Source organism: Solanum tuberosum, unplaced genomic scaffold (assembly GCF_000226075.1).
Source record: "Solanum tuberosum cultivar DM 1-3 516 R44 unplaced genomic scaffold, SolTub_3.0 scf00164, whole genome shotgun sequence".
Taxonomy (NCBI): domain Eukaryota; kingdom Viridiplantae; phylum Streptophyta; class Magnoliopsida; order Solanales; family Solanaceae; genus Solanum; species Solanum tuberosum.
The window spans coordinates 1,091,581-1,114,028 of NW_006239092.1; the positions used below are offsets into that span (position 1 = coordinate 1,091,581).

The window sequence follows — 22,448 nt, forward strand, 5'->3', positions numbered from 1 at the left end:
CGTAAAAATACTATAAATCATGATAATTGACAACATAAAATATTTCAAAAATGTTGTATGTGGGTAGTCTTATTATGCCTTAAATAGCGTCAAAGAAAGTACAAGTTTGTGATAAAAAAAACTTATTCTTTTATCCACACAAACAATCGCTTCAAAAACTCGGTTATTAGCCCCAAAATATACCATTTATATTATTGGGCCCGTGCGTAGCACGGGCAACATTATCTAGTATAAAAGAAAGGGAGATGATATCTTGAAGATCACCTAGGAGAATTAATCAACATTTTAGATGAAATAGAAAGGCCGGAAAAAAGGATAATTCACATGATTTGGGGGAAAAAAAATAATGAAATGACACTTTTGAAATAAGGTTACGTACTTTAAGATCTGTTTAAACAATTTGCAAGTATACATGGCCTCTCAACCTAATCAATGGATTCATAAGTGGAGCAAAAAGGTGGACAAATCACCTGATACTGATGCTGGTTCGTCACCACGGCTATCAACAAAAAAAAAGTACCTTTTCGCGTTGATGGTTGACTAGCGATGAGCTTCATATAAATCATGCATTCGTGTATAACAATCATCCTAAAGATGTAACTAAGCATCAAAATGTAACATGTTTCTCTGTAGGAGAAAGACCATCAACTAACTATCATCCACAACAAATATAGGAAGCACTATCATACACAATTAGCAAATGTTCTATACAACCAGCGACTGCTGACGACACTTTTGGCAACATCCCAATGCTCCTGAATCGAAGTCTAGAAATATCCAACGACCTATGCAGATTGAATCCGTCAGACCTTATATTCCATTTTGCGATGCAATCATGTAGTCGCCAGATTAGAGCAGGGATATATTGCGTATGGATGATTTATAGCACGAGCTGATGAATCTGGCACTGGCAGCAAAGCTCGTTCCTGCTTACAATCAAACAAATGCTTACATGAAGTTATCTACGATCAACTTCTTCAACTCCTCCATTTTCTTAATTATTTTAGGGTTCATCAAGTCTCTGGCTTCTTTTATAAGAGTGCCTTCTTTACTGAAATTGTATGCATCCAGCACTGTCCCTATCCAGTTGTATAGCTGCTCCGGAGTCCTGTAAAGATTAGGCATTTATTAGTCACAGTTAAAAAGTAAAACTACATTAAAGAAACCGAAAATGAGAGAAAAATATAACCTCTAATGGAAAGTAGTATTTAAGACATAGAAAGTACAATTATGTAAAATTTCAGAATGAAACTGTCAAAGTATTAAATGTAAGATTTGATACATACGTGTATAAGCAATCTACATCTTCCCCTTCAAGTTCTTCTCCAGGTGTGAAGGCATCTTTCAAAGCGCTCATTCGCTCCTCAGGATCCTTAATTGTGAGTAGATATTTCAGAATTCTGATTTCTTTTGGCATGAGCCTCTGAAGATTTCCTCTTGTTGTCTTATACAAGTGATAAAGAACATCCTTTACCTGAAAAAATGGAGAAGAAAGATAAGACTTCACAAGCCAAACCATTTGCCTATTAGAAAAAAAGGAATAAATTATTTAACACGAGGGGTGAGTAGAGCCAAACACTTTGCTGAGCCAACATACTTGTACAGAACTGCATCTCATGCAAAAGTTTATCATCAAAACACTAGGGTTGAAACATGAAATCATGTAACTTAGATAAGAATGGCCAAATGACTGTTATCTTTTAGCGCTAGCTATGTCTATCTGTCCTGAAATTCTAAAACATAAAACTACCACCTCTAAGATGGAGACCTGCTATGCTACCTGTAAAATTCCAATAGCAACTTCAACATATAAGCGTACCAAATTTCCAACAATAGGTTCTCTTCAAATGCTAGATGAAAAAAGCAAAGGTCACAAGGGCAAAGCAACTTTGTGCATGAACGCACAGAAGCTACCAACTACACACTATTTTAATGGGCATAAGCACTTTTCTCAGCATGGAGGATAACAATCACTATTCCAATAGACCAATTCCAACTTGATAATTTTAGTTTGTGGGCATTAGACTATTTACGTTCATGTCGCTTAGCAAAAATCACATGACATTTGCTAATGAGATAAGTTACCAGTTAGTCATAAATACTTTGCCTCATATTCTTCTTCTATAGGCTCAGAAATGGAGAGGTAACAACACTTGAGAGTAGAGAGAAATATTCTCCAACAAAATCAAATCTTAAGGGGCTCCCACAGGAAAAGCAAGAATTATTTGGATATCACTAAGAATTGAGTCTGTTTGAATGCCGTCATTTCAGTAAGCCTCTACTTCTTAATCAAGTTAATGCTAGATGTGACACTGGGAACTTACCTACTACATATCTTGGCTTTTCTCTGGGAACAAACTGCAAAGTAGATAGTAATTGGTAAGAGATACTTGAAAGATGTGAAAAAAGATATATCTAGTTGGAAAAGTCAATATCTCTCTCTTAGTGGTAAGCTTATTCTTATAAACAGTGTACTGGATTATTTACTTTGATAAGGTAAAGTTTATCGATGTGAGCAAGCAAGGTGCTGTTCAGTTGTACATCCAAAAAGGTATGTGCATTCACAAGTCATGTAAGGAACAGAGAAAGTCCAACATGGCTTTGCACCAAAACTAAGCCAAGATATACAATTGTGTTTAGTTTGATCCCAATATATTTCTTCCCCTCAAAAATTGGTGGCGCTGCTTTCATTCCAAATAACCCAAAAAATAATATGTTCCAAGTACCAAAATCTGATTTGGTGACGCCTTACCAATGCCATGCAAGTAGGAGATCTAAAATGGATTTCGACATGCACCATTTGATATTCAAAACCAAAAGCCAAACCTCGCTTGAGACCTTAAGATGGAGGAAAAAGTAATTACTCCATCTTCCTCAGAAGGAATACACCTATTGGATAACTGTAAGCTTCTCTTTTGTAGATTTTCAAGTGTGAGGCATCTATCATTTGGCACAATCCAAGTGAAGCATTTGACTTTGTTCAGGGCCTTGCTTTTCCAATTGTTGTCCATGGACAAAAAGGGAAGTGTTCTGGATTCTTCGCTATGGAGAAAACAGCTTTGGGTGTATCAGAAGCAGAACTTTACCACATGAAGTGGGTTCATGGAGAAGCATAAGGACACTTTTCCTTCCTTTCACTGAAAATATTGACTTCAAAGTGGGTAATGGAAGGAGAATATCCTTCTGGAATGATAATTGGATTGGCAATTTCCCTCTGAGAGACCAACTCCCTGCTTAATACAGACTGTCAAAATCAGCCTGATGCCACAGTGGCTAACTACAGAGACCAATGCACTTGAAATTTCATTTTCAGAAGGCATTCCAATGATTAGGAAGTTAGAAAACTTACAACTTAGCTCAATCTTTTGGAACCTTGCCATAGCTTCAATCGCAATGAGGATGTCTTAACATGAAAGCAACATAGCAAAACATTTTTTACTGTGAAGTCTTGCTACCAGACCTATACTCAGTCACACAACCAACAAAAAATTCTACTTTTTGGCCTTGTCAACAGATTTGGAAAACAAAAGCACCATACATAGTGGCCTATTTCTCTTGGTCATTACTAAGTAGCCCATAATACTTGACTGACTCATGAAACCTTCAAAGGAGGGGTATCGTTCTACGTAACAGATGTCAAATATGCGGGAGGAGGCAGAACGATAAACCATTTGTTCATTCATTGCAAAGTTACGGCCCTACTCTAGCACATATTTTTCCGAAAATGGGTTATGCCAAGTAACACCGTAGAACTGGTACATTGTTGGAACAATGGCAGAAAAAGGAACAAGAAAACAAGGATGAAGAAAAGGCACTAGCTTAGTCTCAGGCTTCCAATATTGTGCTATCATATATCACTTTTACCTGTACAAAAAAAAGAGGAATAATAAAACATGGTGGTGAGAGACTATCCTAGATTCATATGGTGGCTATGGAGGGAAAGAAACAATAGACAAATCGAAGAAAAGGCAAGCAAATCCAGCAGATCAAGGTTAATTGTATAATTTTGTTCTCTTCTTGACGTGAGGAGTTTGTGAATGATGCAGTATTATTTTTTAAAATATTTTTTTGATAATATGATGCAGTATCAATTCTTAGACTCTAGGAATCCCTATAAGATTAGAAAGGGATTTTTTTTTTTTTGGTTTTTAGCTCAACCTGTAAATAGACCAGCACTCCCTTAGTGATGTTTTTACTTTTTATAATACAATGACCTTCTCTTAACAAAAAATCAAGTTTATGCTAGAATAAAGAAAATACTGGAAGAAGTGAGATGTGGATGTGTATCTGATGGAAAGAATGATCTTGCCTCATCTTTTGTCATGTCCGAGTCCTTGGCTGCTGACCATGCTTTTGTAATCATGAGCATCAGTGCAGAATCAAGTTGATTTTTTTGGGCCAAATCATCTATTTTCTTACAAGCCGCATCCACGGAAGGAGAATTGATTATATCTTGGAATTTCAACTCTGCAGCATTCAACGCTTCCATACTTTCAGTTGCAGTATCATAAGCTTCCACAGCTTCCAAACACATATTCCCTAGTTTTGCCACAGCTAATTATTAAGAAAAAGCAAAATCTTGTCAGTGAAACCGATCAACAGCAGAAACAATGTTATGAAAAACAAGGAACTGATTTTTGTGGAGCTCATGGCTTCCAATTTCTGAATTTACAGTAAGAGGTTTACATTCCCAGAGTCAGAGATTCTCCAAAGCTTCTTCTATCTCATTGAAACAACAAAATATTATATTGTAGCATACTAGCATTTGCTTTATATGGCAAGAGGAGAAATTTTTCAGTTGATACCTTTTGACTTCTTCCCCTTGGACCTTAGGAGTGACTTCACATATTGTGAGCTTTGGGGGAGAGTATATGTGTTCATATATGGGAAACAACATTTCTAGAATGTATATATTGCAAAAAGGAATTAGCGTCTTAGTGCAGATTACAATGCAAACGTTCATCAGAAGTATGACCCCAAAAGAAGAAGAAAATTCAGGAAGGAGGCATGTTTACCATTTTGTTCCGCTGGATCATCATAATAGGATTCTGCCACAGTGTGAAGATGAGCAAAAAACTCTTTTGTAAAATCTTTACGACGCCTGGCAACAATATCACCAACCTCCGATGGTGACCTTCTGATTGCCTCAAGAAGTTCGTTATGCCTCTGAACATCATCATCAACCTGGAAAAGAAACCTCCAAGTTGAATTTCAACAAAAACAGATCAAGCTCACATGAAAGCTGAAAATTTTAACACAAGAAAATAAGATAAATTTTGCAAGAAAACTACTAATATAATCCTCAATCCATTGATCTGTAACATGTGATTGATCATAAAAATGCATCTCATCCCAATAGAGCACTGCAACTAGCAACAACTAAACATAAATAACTGATTAATTTTAGTATTTATGAGTCAACTGAGGCCTTGCTGAAACTTTCTTAAAGAGGAACCTCAACTAAATGCAACGAAATAAGGTTTGATCTTATTCATGGAGATCTGAAACTATTCCAAAATGAGTTTGACATAATTGAGCCTCTTCGGAAATTGAAAGCAAAAACAGTTAGTAATTCATGATTTGGCATATACAGAATGACAACTTCAATGCTCGCTATGGAAGTTAGTTACCTCTCTTAGCTTTCTTTGAAGCTTGAGAAACTTGTGCTTCATTCCAGGATCACTTTCACTGTCTGCTCGGTCCTGACATCGCTTGTAGAAATGGGGCCGAATATTGTTCCACTCCTTACTAAATGCTAGCAATCTTCTCCATTCAGTAGGTTTGGGCTTGTCAACCAAGAAGACCTCAATTAACTTGTCGCATACTCGGATCATTTTATTCTCATCCAACCCTTCAGAAGCATCTTTCCTGTCCTCTCCATTTTCCACGCAAGTTTCTTGACTAGTAGCAGAATCAGATAATTTAGTAGTGGACGTTTCCTCGTTAATTGCGCCATCTGACACAGCAGTTGTATCGCCAATTACAGCAGCAAAGGATGACTGTCGCAACCTCACTCCATTTATAGATAAGAGAGAACCTAACATTTTGAGAGACAACATTATTATCCAAACAATTTCACAGAACCAATAGACAAATTATTCTACTCCCCTTATCCCATTTTTATATTGAGCTTCGACTAATTCCAGATGTTAAGATGTTAACTTAACTAAGGTAATATTAAACTAGTGATACTGGATTCGGAAGGAAAGTATTAACTCAGACAAAGCTATTCTCATCTTCAAATAATCCTGTCTTCCAACTTCACCATAAATTTGTCCAAACACATACTAAATTAAGAGTTTCAAAGATTACTTCGACAGAAAATACATCACACCTAAGTTCAATTTTATATTACTTTCTTCTGTGTTAAGCATGTTTAAGTTCAAATTTTGAACTTAACAATCTTGTCTTTGAATTTCACCACAAATTTTGTCCAAAGGCATACTAAATTAAGAGTTCCAAAGATTACTTTGACAGAAAATACATTACAACTACGTTCAATTTCTAATTTTTTTTCTTTTATAAATATCTCTAAATTCAAATTTTGAACATATTCGAATAGTAAAATGAATTAGAATTCAGGAAGTGAAAACTATACTAATAAGATGTATCAGAAATATAATATTTTCATAATACTATCAACGGAAAGAGTGTAATATGAAGAGAGATTGAGGAAAGTGTACTAGCTAGCTGAAATGAATTGACAAATTATTCAAGTTGCAGGAGCATGAAGAAGTAAGTAATTTTCGACCGGGAGAGGTTACATACCTCCGGAATTAGCTCCGGCGAGGAACGGCTGGCGCTGTTGAATTGGACTTCGGATAAGAGAGAGCGGCGGAAGAAGAGAGAAGTTTCTAGAAGCAGAAGTGGACGGCCGTACAGAAACGGCATAGCATGTTATAGAAGCTGCTAGCACCATTATTTAATGCTATATAAAAAAGTTTTTTAGATTTTTTTGAGGGTTTATAAGTGAAGAAGAAAGCATATGAACTCACCACTCACGCTGTTTGTTGCAACAAAATACCAGGCAGATGCAAAGACAAATTATGAAACGGGCCGGGTCGGGTCAGGACCTTCCTGCAAAGATAAATTATAAAAGGACGGGTAATTCGGTTCGATTTCGATATTATTTTTTTTCAATTTTCGGTTCTTGTACCATGTGTACCGAACACTTCAATACGATTCGATTTTTATTATTTCGGTTCGATTTATGTTATTTCGGTTCGATTTTTGTTAGTTCAGTTTTTGTTATGAGTTGTATTGTATATCAAATACAAATATACAATACCTGATGCCTGAATCCTGATGGTGGTCGCCAGCTGCTGCTGCTAGAGTGCTGCTCCGCCGGTCGCTGGTCGACGCGACGACGCCGGAAGTGGGAAGTGGGAAAGCGTTAAGGGCAGTGAAAGAGGCTGAAACTTGAAAGCGGCGCTGGGCAGTGAGCAGTTGAAGGAAATTAGGAAAATCTGAAAAGTGAAAAAAGCGTGCTCACTTTAATAATAAATATTAATAATTAATATAATATTAATATATATTATAATATAATATATTTCGGTAAACTGAAATTCTGAATAATACAGAAGTTACATACCGAAAATCGAACCGAAATATCGAAAAATATGAAAATTTATACCGAATACAGAAAACCGAAATACCGGAAAAATTCGATTTGGTTCGATATTTTGGTTTTTCGGTATTTATGCCCAGGAAACTGGAGAAGCGGTGCACATTGCACAAACTATCTCATCGTTGCTATGCTTACGAGTAAATTAACTAAATATTTATAACTTCGCACCACCATTATCAGGGGCGGAGGCAGCATATAATGAGGGGGTTCATCGGCGGAAAATATTACTATTTATACATGGTTAAAATTATTTTTTAGGTATGTATAATAGATGTCGAACCCTCTTCCACTAGTTTGTGTGTTTACTTCTCAGATTTTGAACCCCCTTATTAAAAAAAATTGGCTTCGCCACTGACCATTATATTATGAAAATTCTACATCATTCCATCAATCTCCTATTGATGTTCTTGTGCTTACATTCGATCGATTTTTAGTCCTAGTTATACTCTCTTGGTAATTTTAATATAATTACGAGTAAATTAACTAAAAATTTATAACTTTGCACACCTATTATATTATAAAAATTCTACATCATTCTATCAATCTCCTATTGATGCTCTTGTGCTTACTTTTTCTTTTCAATAATAAAAGTGATTAAATTAACTTACGTGCACCTCGATTTTGATCTCCAAAGTTTGCACCAATCGCGCAAAGAAACTTCAATGGGACTAAAGATACCTTCAAGGTTGGACTAAAAGTGCTACATTGCATACTTCAAGAACATTTTATGATTAGTGTAATATTTTAGGAGAGAGTTTAATCCAACCTATTAACTTAAGGGATGGTTTATGATTCAATTCTGAACGTAGAGGCGCTGTGAAATGTATTCAGTACCATAAAAACACAGCCATAAATTTATTCAAGAAAATGCTATCTCCCAAAACTGAAGTAACCTGGATATCAAACCCTTGTTCTCAGGTCTGTCTCCAAAGTCATAAAAATAATTGCATTTTACAAGACAGTGCAATACATAACACAAGAAGGCAGGCGATCACATGAGGATGAGAGATACATGCAACCAGGCGAGCAGCGGAGAATGAAGGACTAGACGTATATTTCTGTTTCTCCATAATCAGTAGCAATATACTCCTTGCATGAAAGACAATACCACCCTTTCACAACTAGGGTTGTTGACTTCATATACTAGATTTCACTTTGCAAATGGAAGTACAAGAATCTTCTGAAAAGTTCAACACTATCACGATATTTTCTCAAGAATGATGCACCAATTTGATTTATCGTAGAATCTATCAACAAGAATGGCATTGTCCAGACCAGACACCAACCTGTCGAAGAACAGAACATTTTGATTAGTGCAGCTCATTGTTACAAATTGGTAAACTTCTAATTTGGTGAAACTGCGTAACAGAGAGGTACTACCTCATCTTGCCCACTCCTCACCCCAACTACTCGAAAGCCTCCCACCCCCAAACAGAAAAGGTGGGAGGGGGGGGTATGAAAGGAACAACTAAAGAACTCCAGAACAAATAAGAGACACACAAGTACAAGCCCTCCGATAATGGGAAACAAAAACTAAACCTTACTTATCAAGAGAAACTTATCAGCTGGAAGCAGAGGCTCTTTTGTTTGGTTTCATTCATACATCTATATGCAGGCACTTAAGTGTATGGGGATAAACAGTAAAGTTGTCATTATTACTTCCGAATAAGGATGAAAGTGACTCCTGCATTGCCTACAATGTGATAATCAGAACTCTAAAGCTCATTGGTCTTTTGAGGTCAATACAATTCCAAAGACTCACATGTGACCTCCTGAATATTGATATGTTTTTAGAGATTCAAACTCTATACCATATTATTACGAGAGGATTGATTGTACACTAAATTTCTACTTAAAATCCAATACAAAGTGTTTAAACTGTCTTAGCCAAAGAAGACATAACGGAACACTTATAAGAAGTATGAAGAAAATTTGGTTGTCTATGCTGATTGGAAAAATTACTAACCATGACAAGCATTTGTTAACATATAGCGACTTGACAGAATGATATCAGTCAAAAATAATAATAATAGAGATTTCCTTTACTTTTATAGAATAGAAAGAAATTACCTCTCAAGTTCACCTTCACTAAAAACATGGTAATATCTATTGTATACCACAGAGCCCTTCTTATCATCTTTCTTTGCCAAACCACTAGCCAAGGCAACAGCTGAAGCCCCACTTACTTCAGCTCGATGATAAGGTAAGTGCCAGGGAACGAAGAATTCCTGCTGCTCTGGATAACCTTTTTCAGATCCAGTAGGCAAAGAATGACCTTCATCCAGAGATATTGGGTGCATAACTTCAGCTGATTTTACTTTAGAAGAGTTTGCATGTAGACCTTTCAACTGCTCCACGGCACTATTTTCCTCTGCTTCTGGGATGCTTTCAAGGATGCGAGGAGATGAAGGGTTGCGAACTCGAGGACTCCCTGGTCCTATCCATTCCTCTACATACCTTTGGTTAAGTGGAGTCCACTTTTCAATTAACGAACTGTCTTCTTGCTCCCTAGCCCAGACAGTAATTAAAACACACCCGCCCTTTTTAACAACACGGACAAGCTCCTCTACCGCTTTCCTCCTCCTACTTTCAGTACTAAGGTGATGCAACACAGCAATAGAAATTGCTGCATCACCATAACCAGTCCTATATGGTAGGTTCACAGCATCTGCAACCAAAACTTCCTGCTCTTTATCTGCACATATATTAATAAGAGCCGCACTAATGTCACAGCCAATGAAGAAACAATCAGGATTTAATCCTAAGTATTTCCCATTTCCACATCCAGCATCTAAGATGAGAGAACCGGGAGACAATGAGCTTAGGAAAGCTGACACTTTAGGCCACTTCGCAAACCGAGTGGAACTGAAATGGGGAGCAATGGCATCATAAACACCATGGACATACTTCTTTTCAATTTCTGGGGTTGATTGAACATTTGAAGAACATTTTGCTCTCACTGACACAGGACGTAGAACAGGAGCCTCTCCCACAGATTCCACTGTATGCAAACTAGAGCCACTATCAATTCCAACTTCGTTCATTGTACTAAAACTTCTTGTACTGAAAATACAACCAACTATAACAGTAGATTTAGTATATATTCCTTTAAAACAAAATGACCTTGCCGTTCCAACACCAAAGAGCATCAACTACATGAATTGTACATGAAAAGAATCTGCTCAGACAACAAGGAAAAGCAATAGCAACTCAGATTCACAACAAATTTCTCAACCAAGCAATCTTCCAATAGAAAACCAAAATATTTCTTCACTCCACATGTGATCTTAATTTACAGAAGCTCTTTTCTTTTCTTTTCTAAGTTTTCAACCATACAAAACATTCTAATCCGTTACATAATAACATTACCTCAAAAAGGCCTATTGGATACACAAATTAGGATTAGCATTTAACTTAATGACACACTTTGGGTAGCAATAAAACAAATTAAAAACGGTTTTCTCTAACAAATTGACTTTAAAAAAAAAAAAAACTTTAGTACATTAGTATGATTTGATAGGTGTATTGAAACTTAAGAACTCCCATTTCACTTTTCTTTTTTATGACGGTGGTATCCGAGCCAGCTTGAGTGAACACAACAAATCCACCAAACAGCCTAACTACAGTCCACAAGGTGTCAATTAAACCCACATGAATTTTAGCTGGGATTTGAACCTGAGATCTCCGGGCTAATTTACTTCAAATACCTCAAAAGTAGGAATTCAACATACAAAAACAATAATAACGCAATTCACATGTCCCTATTTATTGGAATTAGAGTCAATATAGAGTGGGGAAAATAGGAACTTACAGATCGACTATCGTCGGAGAAAGATAGGAAGAGAAGCAAGCAGTGGTTGCAGTTCAATCTATTCGCAACTTGGGCTTTTAGTCTCAACTGGAGACTGCTATTTTAAGCATTGTATCTTAATCTAGTAGTAGTAACAATGAAAACCCTAATTCATGATTTTACCCAATTAAATTTGAATAATATTTTTTGTTTACATTAAAAAAAAAAGTAAAATTATGTATCATCTATGTGATTTGTGACAATGATTATATAACTTCATTTTCTTTGGGGTCAATTTGTTAGGTGGGTTTGAAAACTTGTCTCATTCTCGCTTAAAACTGTTTGAAAAAGTAAAAAAACATTATTCCCCTCGTGGGAAATTTTATCAAGTATAGAATTTAAGGAAAAAATCATCACTATTATAACCTAAATATACTACTCTCTTTGTTCAATAATAATTGTCCAATGTTGACTTGACACACTCCTTAAGAAACAATAAATAATACGGCTAATATTATTATATTATCATTTGACTTTATTAAATTTAATGTTTTGAGAAATGTGTTAGATGACACATAAATCATAATATTTAATAGCAGGATTAAAATAGACACAAAAAGTAAATTATCTTTTGATTTTTTAAATTGAACAAGTATTGTTGGACAATGACAACTATTATTGGACAGATGAAGTATCATAATATAATTTTTTTTGTAATTTGTAATAGGATTAAATATGTTATGGTATTTATTTGTGCATGTATAAAAACTTCTCGTCACAAATAAAATGATAAGATTAAATTCAATGAACTCTGAATTTAAGTTGTTATCACATAGCTGATGATTTGTTTCTTTTTAATAATAATATTGATAAGTATCTTAACTCTTATTATTCCATATGACATAGCGTGTAAGGCATGTTTGTAAGCTAAGCTATACTTAAACGCAACAGCATCATACCTAAATTAATTTAAATACACAACTTTAACAAGACAGTTGTAAAGTTTTTAATACTATCTACCATATATACGGTATACCAAACAAAAATAGTTCTAGGTTGTCTCTAACCAACATCAAATAAATATACATTAAAAAATGCTCCAACAGACTAATTGACTGGTTTATAAGAGAGTCCAACTTCTAGAAAGCGCGCACAAAATATATTATATTCACCTAAATGATAATAACCACAAATAAAGATGGGTTACCTCCAACATTTTTAAAAAACACTCACTATATATACTTGCTATATAGAAATTCTTTACACTGTCAGTGTTGGGGAGGAGGGGGGTTGCATGGGTGGAAAGACACATTATAAATAACTCACATGATAAACCAGCAAATATAACATATGTCTAATCTATTACTTTTGCTATTTTATGAGGCACTTTCACCAAATCCTCATATAACATTGACAAGAGCCAAGTTGGATTGAGACCAAAGAAACATGAATTTTACTTTTACATAATATCATGTTGAAATTTCTTGTAATAGCACACAAAGTTGACAGTGACTCTGAGAATGGAGGTAGAATCCAGCGCTAGTTATTCAGTCCCCAGTCGTAAGGTTGGTACACCACCTTCAGCTGACTGTTGGCGAGCAACTCTAGCAAAGCTTGAGATACCGATGAATCCAAGTAATTTGCAGCATGTTTCAATACTTCAACCTCGTTCTTCCCATAATCAACACTAAACCTGAGAATTGACAATAAAATAGCAATTCTTAGTATGGGGTTATTGAAACTCTATGTTATGCAAGTTAAATCATCAGATATCCATATCATTGCATAGGGTTGTTACTAGAACGGGAGGGAGGACACGCCCCTGAGGATTACACAAATGAATTAAGAACTTACCATCTCAAGATTTTACTAACGTATGCAACCTTGGTACTAAGATCAACAATCAGTCCTCCATTTCTTAAGAAATCATGGGCAGACTCCACCAACTCTTTATCTATATTTCCAGGTGAATAACATCGAAGAGCAGGCCCAGATCGCATACCATTAACCAGGGCAAAATGAACAAGAGGCTCTGGATAAGGAAGAGCTACCTGAAAGCCAGAGGTGGATTACGGGGATTAGACAGAGAATGGATCAAGAAACATTACATAATATAAATGAAGAGTTTCAAAATACAACCACGTGGGTCAACACAACCACTAATTACTGCAGCTCCAATTCTATAACCAGATTGTGCTGTCAGCATTTGCACCAGAAGTCATGGAATCAAAAACTTGTACTATTATATATCAAGTCAAATTAATAACCAAAAAAAAGAAGTCAAATTTATAACCAGTCCACTATTACGGCTTCTTCATGAAAACCCACAAGAACGGAAACAACAACTGGTACTGATGCAACATTACTCTTGAGCAACAATAAATGCAGACAGGCAACAGCCCTCTCAAGATGTAGATTGACGATCAGCATAGTTACACTATATTCCTTCCAGAAAAGGGAATGGTTAAAACATAAAAGTGGCAGCAGAAAAAGTTCTATTATTTCTCCATCCTAGAAAAGCTAAAAATATATTACTCAGTGTTTCAACTAGAACAAAATGCTGACCACTAAAAGTACTTCATCTACTATAAACTTGAACCAAAGAAAACCACAACAAATTATGATAGATTTGCCTATCTTCAAGGATCAAATATATTATTGTTCCTTCAGATGTGAACCTTGCCATTTGTGCTAGCTACAGTATAGCTCGTAATTAAATGGGAATAGTGCTTGGCAATAAAACAACTGAATAGACTGATATTTTGTCATCTGAACCACATTTGGATATGATCAAATGGATATCTGAAGGTGAAGAAGAGTAAATTACTGCCCAAATGAATGTCTGGTTCCCAAATTCTACATATGTAGGAATCCAAGATATAACTGTTACCATGTAAACAGAGTCTTACCTTAAGACGCTTGTCTTTAACTCCAAATGGTTTGATTAGATTGTATGGTGGTCTCTGATTGCTCCTTAAGACTCCATTATGGATAGCTGATAGTGAATATGTGCACCCACCAATGACATATTTGAACTCTCCAAACAATTTTCTCCTCTCCATTGGTCCAGAGGGATGTCCCCAAACCAATATTGCATGAATGGCCATCATGTTGTAGAGATTAATAAAAAAGGCAAGCTTCTCCTCCCTGGGCATGTCTTTCAAGTTCACTCTTTGAAGCTCCTCGGTTGTTCTCAAGTACCTAGAAGAGCATCATTCAGTCGATACCAAGAAATACAAGTTCTACAAGCATGTGTACAGTGTACCCAAGTATGAACACACATTGGATATCATCCTGTGATCCTGTCAGCTTATGGAACCCAAGAAACCAACCTTGCAAATTCCTCGCTGCCGTGGATGCTTCTATAATCAACATGTCTTCCATCTTCTGATGCATAAGCTTCAAAAATTGCATGAGACAAAAATCTCAATCGAGATGAAATTTCTATTATGGGTTTGGGCTTCACTTCTGTTAAACCCCTTGGTATGTTCTGACACTGAGATACAAAGGGATCATCATCAAGGAAACGATACAGACTGTTACCATCTTCAAACACATTTTCACTGTAAAAAACAAGGAACGGGGACACATATCAGACTGATTAGACACTGAGACAAAAACATGTACACACTGTAGAGATGGATGAAAAGAAAAAACAGATACTTACTCTAGTACATGTTGAAAGAAAAGATTGATTGCAAGCTTCCTACCAAATTCAACAGCCTAAAGGACAAAATCAATTAGTATGATCCACAGCACGAAAGATGTTTCTAAAAGCAAAAAGATCATATAAGAAACAAGGCGGATGGGAATTTTAAGCAAGAAGCAAGAAGTGATGCATGTTTTTGACATGAAGTACAATATTTAACAAAAATACACATATTACCTAACAAATATGCATTTTAGATTTATAGCATAAGATTGCAATTGAAATACCAAGTCCAACATCCAGTATACAATAATGACAATATTAGTCCAACAACTTAATATATATTATTAGATGTAATTTCTACAAGGCCAAGGAAAGATAAATTCAATCACATAATAGATCTTTTAAATCTCAGTAAAACGACCATAAAATTAATTGATGCATTCAGTATGGTATTTAATCAATTTTGTAACTATGAATCTGTAATAAGAAAGTAGAAGAGGAATGCAAAAGAGACGTCCAAGATCAAAAGTAGCAGAAAAAGAGAACCCAAAACTAGAATAAGAAGAAGGAAGTATTCATTGTTAGAAGATGAAAAATGCAGAGAGAGAAGTGTATCAAAGGAATAGAGAAACTGAATTAGTAGAAAGAGAGGCATAACAAGTTTGAGAAGAAGAAGACAATAGTGTCATAGTGATATAGAGAAGGCTGAACACGGTAGAGACTAGAGAGAAAAGTCTTGGTACTTAAATAGATTGTTTCACACATTCTCTCTCTTTCTTTTTCATATTTTAAGGTCATATAATCAGCGTCAATGTTTTACACCTCATCGTATGAACATACACTTGTTTCACCCATGAAGGGATTACTCCTCGTGTAGCATCTCCCTATCGCTTTAACTGGTGAAGAGATGATTTGTAATAATACAGCACATAGATATGGTGTGGACTAACAATATGGATTCTTCTTGCTTTCTAGTTCCATATCTTCTAAAGATGAAGGGATTACTCCTCGTGTAGCATCTCCCTATCACTTTAACTGGTGAAGAGATGATTTGTAATAATACAGCACACAGATATGGTGTGGACTAACAATATGGATTCTTCTTGCTTTCTAGTTCCATATCTTCTAAAGATGAAGGGATTACTCCTCGTGTAGCATCTCCCTATCACTTTAACTGGTGAAGAGATGATTTGTAATAATACAGCACACAGATATGGTGTGGACTAACAATATGGATTCTTCTTGCTTTCTAGTTCCATATCTTCTAAAGATTATGGAGACTAACTAGATGGATTTCTTCATCTCTTGTGATTCCATTTTTTTCGTCTACCAATAGGCACCAGTGCATAAATATTTGCTGTGGAATCCACATAAACAAATTTAGAGGGCATCCAAACATGAGGCATACTACTACACAGTGATCATTGGTACTCAGTTCACTCCCCATCAAAATTTCTTTCAAATTTTGATTTCAACAGTAAAATCTCCAGTATTCTATCAGGAAAATGTGAACATTGATGCTCTCAGGCCACATACATATTTCGAGTAAACATAATGAAAGGAGACTTTCAGGATTTAAAGAGAAAATAATCACATCAAATATGTGTGTGTAAAGTCAATGTACAGTTTTGCAAGGATTAACCATATATCAAACCAATATCTTTTAGTTTTCAGTCCAATAATTGAGGTCATGGAATGAACATGTTCTATATAACAATATTAAAATACAATTCCAAGAACAGTTGATGTATGAAAACTAAATTGCACGTAGAAATAAATATGTAACAATAAGACACAAGAAAAGAAATGAGTTTTAGTCAAGAAAGAAATACTTGAATAAAAAACATGAATAATCCTACAGGGGTACTATCTACAATCTACATAATTATTGAGTATTAACCTGGTGACATCAGACATCAGATAATAAATATATAATGATTTCAAGAAGAAGTTTCACTCTGGTTTATGAAGAAAATATTAATAATAGTTACAAACAACAAGACATGGAATATTAAGCATCAAAGCAAAGCCTAACTAGACATGGATTAACAGCCATAATTCACATGTTGCGAAACTTTGCTATGGTTACCATAAGTTGAGGTCAACAAGCAACTTTAGAAGATCCCCTAGGTTTGATTAGTTTGTTCTAGAGGAATCTTGAGCTTTAAAAGAATCAAATTATAGAGTACCGCATCTGTAGATATTATTAGTAGCTGACAGTACTAGAAACAAATATGTTGACCATTTTTATGATCACTTATTTTAACCCAGTTAGCATAAGCTAATTCTTTATGCAATTTGAAAACTGACCTCTTCCCTTTCCAAGTACTGATCTTCTGACAGGAAGTCCACAGCTTCTGATCCCAGGAAACAGTTGGTGAATCTGCGCAGCTTATAAAACCGGTCTTTCAAAGCAATAGACTGTTTCATTTTTTTAACAATAACAGCTAGCTCATCGATAGACCCACTACTAGACAAATCATCTTCACCAGAAAGAGGTGGTAGAGGAGCTTCAAATGATGGTGCTTCATCAACTACATATTCAATCTTCTCTGAGAGCTTTCCAGACTCATCCAAGCTCTTTAGCTCACTCCATCCCCCTATTAGAACTTCATTAAAGAACACTCTAGGAACAACAGAATCACCAGCAATTTTCTCCAGCTCCATCTTTCTACTAGGATACACATCAATGTTGACTTCAACATATCTGAGTCTTTTCCGGTGTAGAAAAAGTCTTGCCTCTTTACTTTCGTGGCATCCCAACCTTGTATACAATATAATCCTTCCCTTCATGGCTATTGGTAAAACTGCTTCTGGTGAGACCTCTGTCTCCACAAGTCTGTTTCCGGTGTCATCACGTAAAATCCCAATTAAGCTAAGGGGATTCCATCCAGTCCGTTCTGCAGTTTTCTGAGACACGGCTTGCATTTCATGTTCTTGTGATGCAACAGCACTCTTCTCATAGCATTTACTCTTATCTTCTTCAGTTGTAACATCTTCCCCGTCATCACTTTTACCAGAAAGGCGGCGTAGAACAGTACTCACCGCAACTGTACTCTTCGATCTAACAAAGTTTGTAAGAGCCACTGCCTTCTCAGGCCAAACATATCCCTGTGCCTCTGAGTCACGGTGTGCAGAACGGGCTGATAAACTCCTATTAACACCCATCCCAGGTTCTTCTGTTCCATCAAATACAGGTTCTGCTTCCTCCTCATAAACACCTTCGTCGAGATTCTTGTTAGTTTTACGGAGACTTTTCAAGTCCACTTTGACACAATCAGTCTTCTTTCCACTCAAACCAGACATCTCTGCTTCGGAGCGTTCCTGTCCACTTTTTAACGATTTTAGTTCCCCTAGGATGAGAACTTGATCTAAGTCAGGTTTATCAATCTCATTTTTATTAGCAAGTGAAGAACTTGACGTGCTTTCACCTAAAGAATTCTCCTTCCCCGGTTCATTAATTGTATCAACCTGACTTTTTTCAGCACCAGAATGTAAAATAGAATTATCAACAGAAATTTTCTTTTCCTGTTCATCCATTCGATCATTCACAGTTTTCACCTCCTGCAGAACATCTGGTATACTCCCTAAATTCCTCTGGCTAGAAACTTTATTTTTTACAGATTCATTGTTAAGAATAGGTTCATTTGCTTCCTTTTCAGCAGCAGGATGATTGACTGAACCTTCCATAATAGCATCTTCTTTTTCCATGACGCGAGTCTACTATCATGGAAAACTTAACAGCCACAGTGAGTTTCTTAATTTGGCAGCTGCCAAAAACTAACCAAATAAAAAAAAGTTATAAGTTCCAAGAAATTTATGAACAAAGGAAGAGGCATCTCTCATCTGAGAGAAACACGTTTAAACAAACATCTACTTTTTATTCTACTTCCAATCACAACACAACTATATGAAACTTGTAATTCCTACACTGGACCAACAACAACAACAACATACCTAATGGAATCCCACTTGTGGTCTATGGAGGATAGAATGTACGCAACCTTGCCCCTACCATATGAGGGTAGAGAGGCCGTCTCCGATAAACCCTATGCTCGGAACCATAGCAACACATTAATCTCAGTACGAAAAACTTATTTCCTCCACTATTTTTTTTATATGACCAGCCAGCTTTCGCGCAACTCAACTAATTCCACCCAATATTTCCTCCACTATTATTAGCTTACTGTTTTCACTTTTTTCAAGTACACTGTACTAGACGTTTCTACGCTACCCTCATCAAAAAAACAAAAATCTTCAATCCTCCATTAATCAACATTGAAAACATCAGTTAATCTAAATCTTCTAACATAACGAATTAATCAAAAACTCCCAAAAAAAGGGAAAAAAAATAATAAATAACTATAACAAGAGGATCAATCACCTACAAAATTTAAGCTTAATTTGGACCAAAAATAAACTAAACTTTCTGAAAAAAAATCAGGAATTCAAAATTCAATTTGAGTGAGGAAGATGCAAAAAGGGTTTAATCAAAAAACACATGCAAGTAATAGGGAAAACGTAAGAAAAAAACTTACAGATCTGAGAGGCGATAAAATAGGGAAACAGAGAGAAAGATGGAGAATATAAGGGGAGAAATTAGGGGGTAATAAATGAGAAATGTAAGAAAAATTAAGGACTTTGAATGGAAACCGTCGTCGTTACTATAGTACCAAAGGAAAATATGAGCAACAAGCGGGAACTTGTTTTTTGGGTGATTCATAAGGAATATTTTTTTTCATAGGAGACCTTCATTTTCTACTTTGGGTGTGTAAAATAAGTGATTTTTTTATTTATTTTTTAAAATTAAAGCGGATATTATGGAAAATGAAGATGAAAGGTGGGTGTAGGGTGGTGGCAATGGAGGCTATAGCGATAGGTGAAAATGAGATGTGTTGGAGTATGGGTAGAGGTGGATCTATGAGGTGGGAGAGTGTTCAACTGAATTTCGTAAAAAATCATATTGTATATTTAAGATAATTTTTTTTGTTTTTTTTTCTTCTTATAAATAGAGAGAGATTTTGAATTCTTTGAACACAAAACTAGAGCTTGATTCAGTGATTTATGGGTTTGAAATTCATGTTGAGGTTCCATACTGAATATGAAATAATGTGGTGAAATTTGTTTTTGCTACTTTCATCAAAAGTAATTTTTCTCAATTTTAAGCAACTTGTTTTTTAATCGAAAAACTCTATTGCTTTGACCTTCCCCAATAATATGAGAATTCGAAACTTGATATGTTAGAAGGTGCAAAATCAATGAGCGTAGGAGTTGCTATAATTGTTTCTACAGGAGAGACTCAAACAAAATTCGAAGATCCTAGTTATGTCATACGGTTAATACAAAAATTGAAATGTTGCAGGGATGACAAAAAGAGGGTGTTTTCCAATTTTGCTTTGGACAAAAAAAGATTGTTCCACCTAAGTGGAATGAAAATTAGGAAATAGAAAGAAAAAAAGGGAATTATTGTAAAATTTAGAAAAACAGAAGAGGAGAATCATTTATACTGAGGTTCCCTAACAATAGCTTAGCCTTCAAAAAAATCAATCGAGCATGAGAAAATTCATAAAGATTTTTCTTCCGATCAAATACATCCTTAATTGTGTTTAGATGGAGGAAGGGGGTAAGTGTTTTACCAAATTTGGATCAAAATTCTTTGAAGTTGACTATTCATCATGCTAACTCCGTTGCCTTTGTTTACCAAAGTTTATAAATATAAAACAAATTACCTTATATTTGTGTATTGAATGATTACCGTTTTATAAACAAGAATTTACATATTGTTGGTCAGATGCTCCAGCCAATATGAAAATCACTAGAGGAAACAAATGCTTTGATTGCAATATTGTTTCAGAGCAGCTCGTAGATATGGAAGACATGAGAATTGATGAATTTTTACTTCTTTTCTTTAGTTTGAAATGTATTTGTGCTTCAGGTTTTCAAATACTTAATGGAAAAAATAAGATATTTTGTGTATTGTGATTGTCATACTGAATAGCAAATTACAATAACGAAATTTTGGAGGTCAAACAATAAACATAGGTGCTAAAAATTATTAAGTAAAATGGTGCACTTAAATTGTTTAATAAATTGTCTGAATGAATTTTCAGAGATTTTGTCAAGTCTGAGTAGCAATCCGATACCTAATGAAAATGCAATGAGTTCCTTAAGTGTGGATCAGAGTCGTTGATTGAGAATCTTCGTACTTAAATTGCATTTGTTTTTTTACAAGTGTATACTCACCCCACCTTGCTTACAATAGATATAGGCAAAAAAAGAGTAAATTTTAGGAATAACAAACACAAAAATCATATTAGCACTCTATAGCAAACTTAGTTTGCTATGGAGCATCTGATTTGTACAAATTGTAGGCATCTGATTTGTATTAAATCACAACGATTTGTATAAATCAGACGTTTGTGTCTATGAAAATTGTGTTTGTATATGCATATGTTATTTGTGTTAGACTAGAGTGGCGAGAAAGATTAGGAGAGAGGCAAGCTAGAGAGGGTAGAGAGTGGAGAGAGGTGAATTGTATATGTATATCAGTTAGATAATTGTATATATGTAACTACTATGTACATGTATCAATGAGTGTGTTTGTATATCTATATAAAATTTGAATTCGTATACAATTGAATCGAGTTAAACCATTTGTATTTGTATATCAAATCTCTCTCTCGCTTTATACAAACACAAATTGTACATTGTATTTGTATAATTTGTGTTTTGTATAATGCGAAAAAGAGAAAGACAAAAGAGAACTGAGCAAGGAAAGATTTGTATTAGTATAATTATAAGTGTATTGGACGGAGAGATATGTATTTGTATTTTTATATACAATATCTCTCGCTTTATACAAATACAAACACGATTTATACATTTGTGTTTGTATAAAAGGAGGTGAGGGAGAGAATTGAGAGTGGCGAGCAAGATTCAGGGGAAAGAGGCAAGAATGACAATGTATTTGCTATGAATTGGAATTAATTGAAATTGTAGCTATAACATTTATTTTGAATTAATAATTTGCTATAATGCACAGTTTTTCCAAAAAAAAACTACTTCATTATAGTTTTTTTTTCACAATAACAAAAAAATAATTAAATGTCACTTGCATTTAGCAATGAGCAGCAAATAATGCAAAAAAGAGGAAAATATTGTTGGAAAAATTAGAAAGAGAATAAAGTGAGAATTTAATTTTTTAAAATGAAGATATATATTATAAAAATTATTGATCTGGGATTTAATTGTTTTTTTGATGTTTTTTTTACTGGGCCCCTTGAAATTTACATCTGACGTGCATAGCTTGGGTGTATTTCACGCATTTGCCAGTTAGAATTTGAGTGTTTTTTATTCAAGTTTTGGACAATTAATATACC

At 35.1% G+C, this 22,448-nt stretch overlaps 3 protein-coding genes across 8 annotated transcripts; all 3 read right to left on the bottom strand.

The window, feature by feature from the left end:
* Positions 1-552: 552 nt before the first annotated feature.
* On the bottom strand, positions 553-7,456 carry LOC102603416 (uncharacterized protein At4g37920, chloroplastic). Of its 2 annotated transcripts, none has more exons than XM_015311621.1 (8): positions 7,289-7,456; positions 7,003-7,077; positions 6,769-6,928; positions 5,631-6,037; positions 5,016-5,184; positions 4,310-4,554; positions 1,287-1,474; positions 553-1,108 (listed from the first exon to the last, which is right to left on the bottom strand). In XM_015311621.1, the coding sequence occupies exons 3-8, from the start codon at positions 6,917-6,919 to the stop codon at positions 949-951; spliced, it is 1,320 nt and encodes a 439-aa protein (XP_015167107.1). In that variant the 5' UTR covers positions 6,920-6,928; positions 7,003-7,077; positions 7,289-7,456; the 3' UTR covers positions 553-948. The 2 variants fall into 2 exon arrangements, with proteins under 2 accessions (XP_015167107.1, XP_015167106.1); XM_015311620.1 differs by having other exon boundaries at positions 6,996-7,077.
* A 997-nt stretch (positions 7,457-8,453) lies between these two features.
* Positions 8,454-11,640, bottom strand: LOC102591578 (alkylated DNA repair protein alkB homolog 8). 3 transcript variants are annotated; one of them, XM_006353996.2, is made up of 3 exons: positions 11,439-11,640; positions 9,698-10,706; positions 8,454-8,913 (listed from the first exon to the last, which is right to left on the bottom strand). In XM_006353996.2, the coding sequence occupies exons 2-3, from the start codon at positions 10,669-10,671 to the stop codon at positions 8,826-8,828; spliced, it is 1,062 nt and encodes a 353-aa protein (XP_006354058.1). In that variant the 5' UTR covers positions 10,672-10,706; positions 11,439-11,640; the 3' UTR covers positions 8,454-8,825. The 3 variants fall into 3 exon arrangements, with proteins under 3 accessions (XP_006354058.1, XP_006354057.1, XP_006354056.1); XM_006353995.2 differs by having other exon boundaries at positions 9,698-10,779; XM_006353994.2 differs by having other exon boundaries at positions 9,698-10,805.
* A 1,107-nt stretch (positions 11,641-12,747) lies between these two features.
* Positions 12,748-19,861, bottom strand: LOC102592359 (uncharacterized). 3 transcript variants are annotated; one of them, XM_006353999.2, is made up of 7 exons: positions 19,608-19,861; positions 17,380-18,789; positions 15,085-15,140; positions 14,750-14,980; positions 14,327-14,618; positions 13,272-13,468; positions 12,748-13,110 (listed from the first exon to the last, which is right to left on the bottom strand). In XM_006353999.2, the coding sequence occupies exons 2-7, from the start codon at positions 18,778-18,780 to the stop codon at positions 12,957-12,959; spliced, it is 2,331 nt and encodes a 776-aa protein (XP_006354061.1). In that variant the 5' UTR covers positions 18,781-18,789; positions 19,608-19,861; the 3' UTR covers positions 12,748-12,956. The 3 variants fall into 3 exon arrangements, with proteins under 3 accessions (XP_006354061.1, XP_006354060.1, XP_006354059.1); XM_006353998.2 differs by having other exon boundaries at positions 17,380-18,792; XM_006353997.2 differs by having other exon boundaries at positions 17,380-18,849.
* Between the last annotated feature and the right edge of the window lie 2,587 nt (positions 19,862-22,448).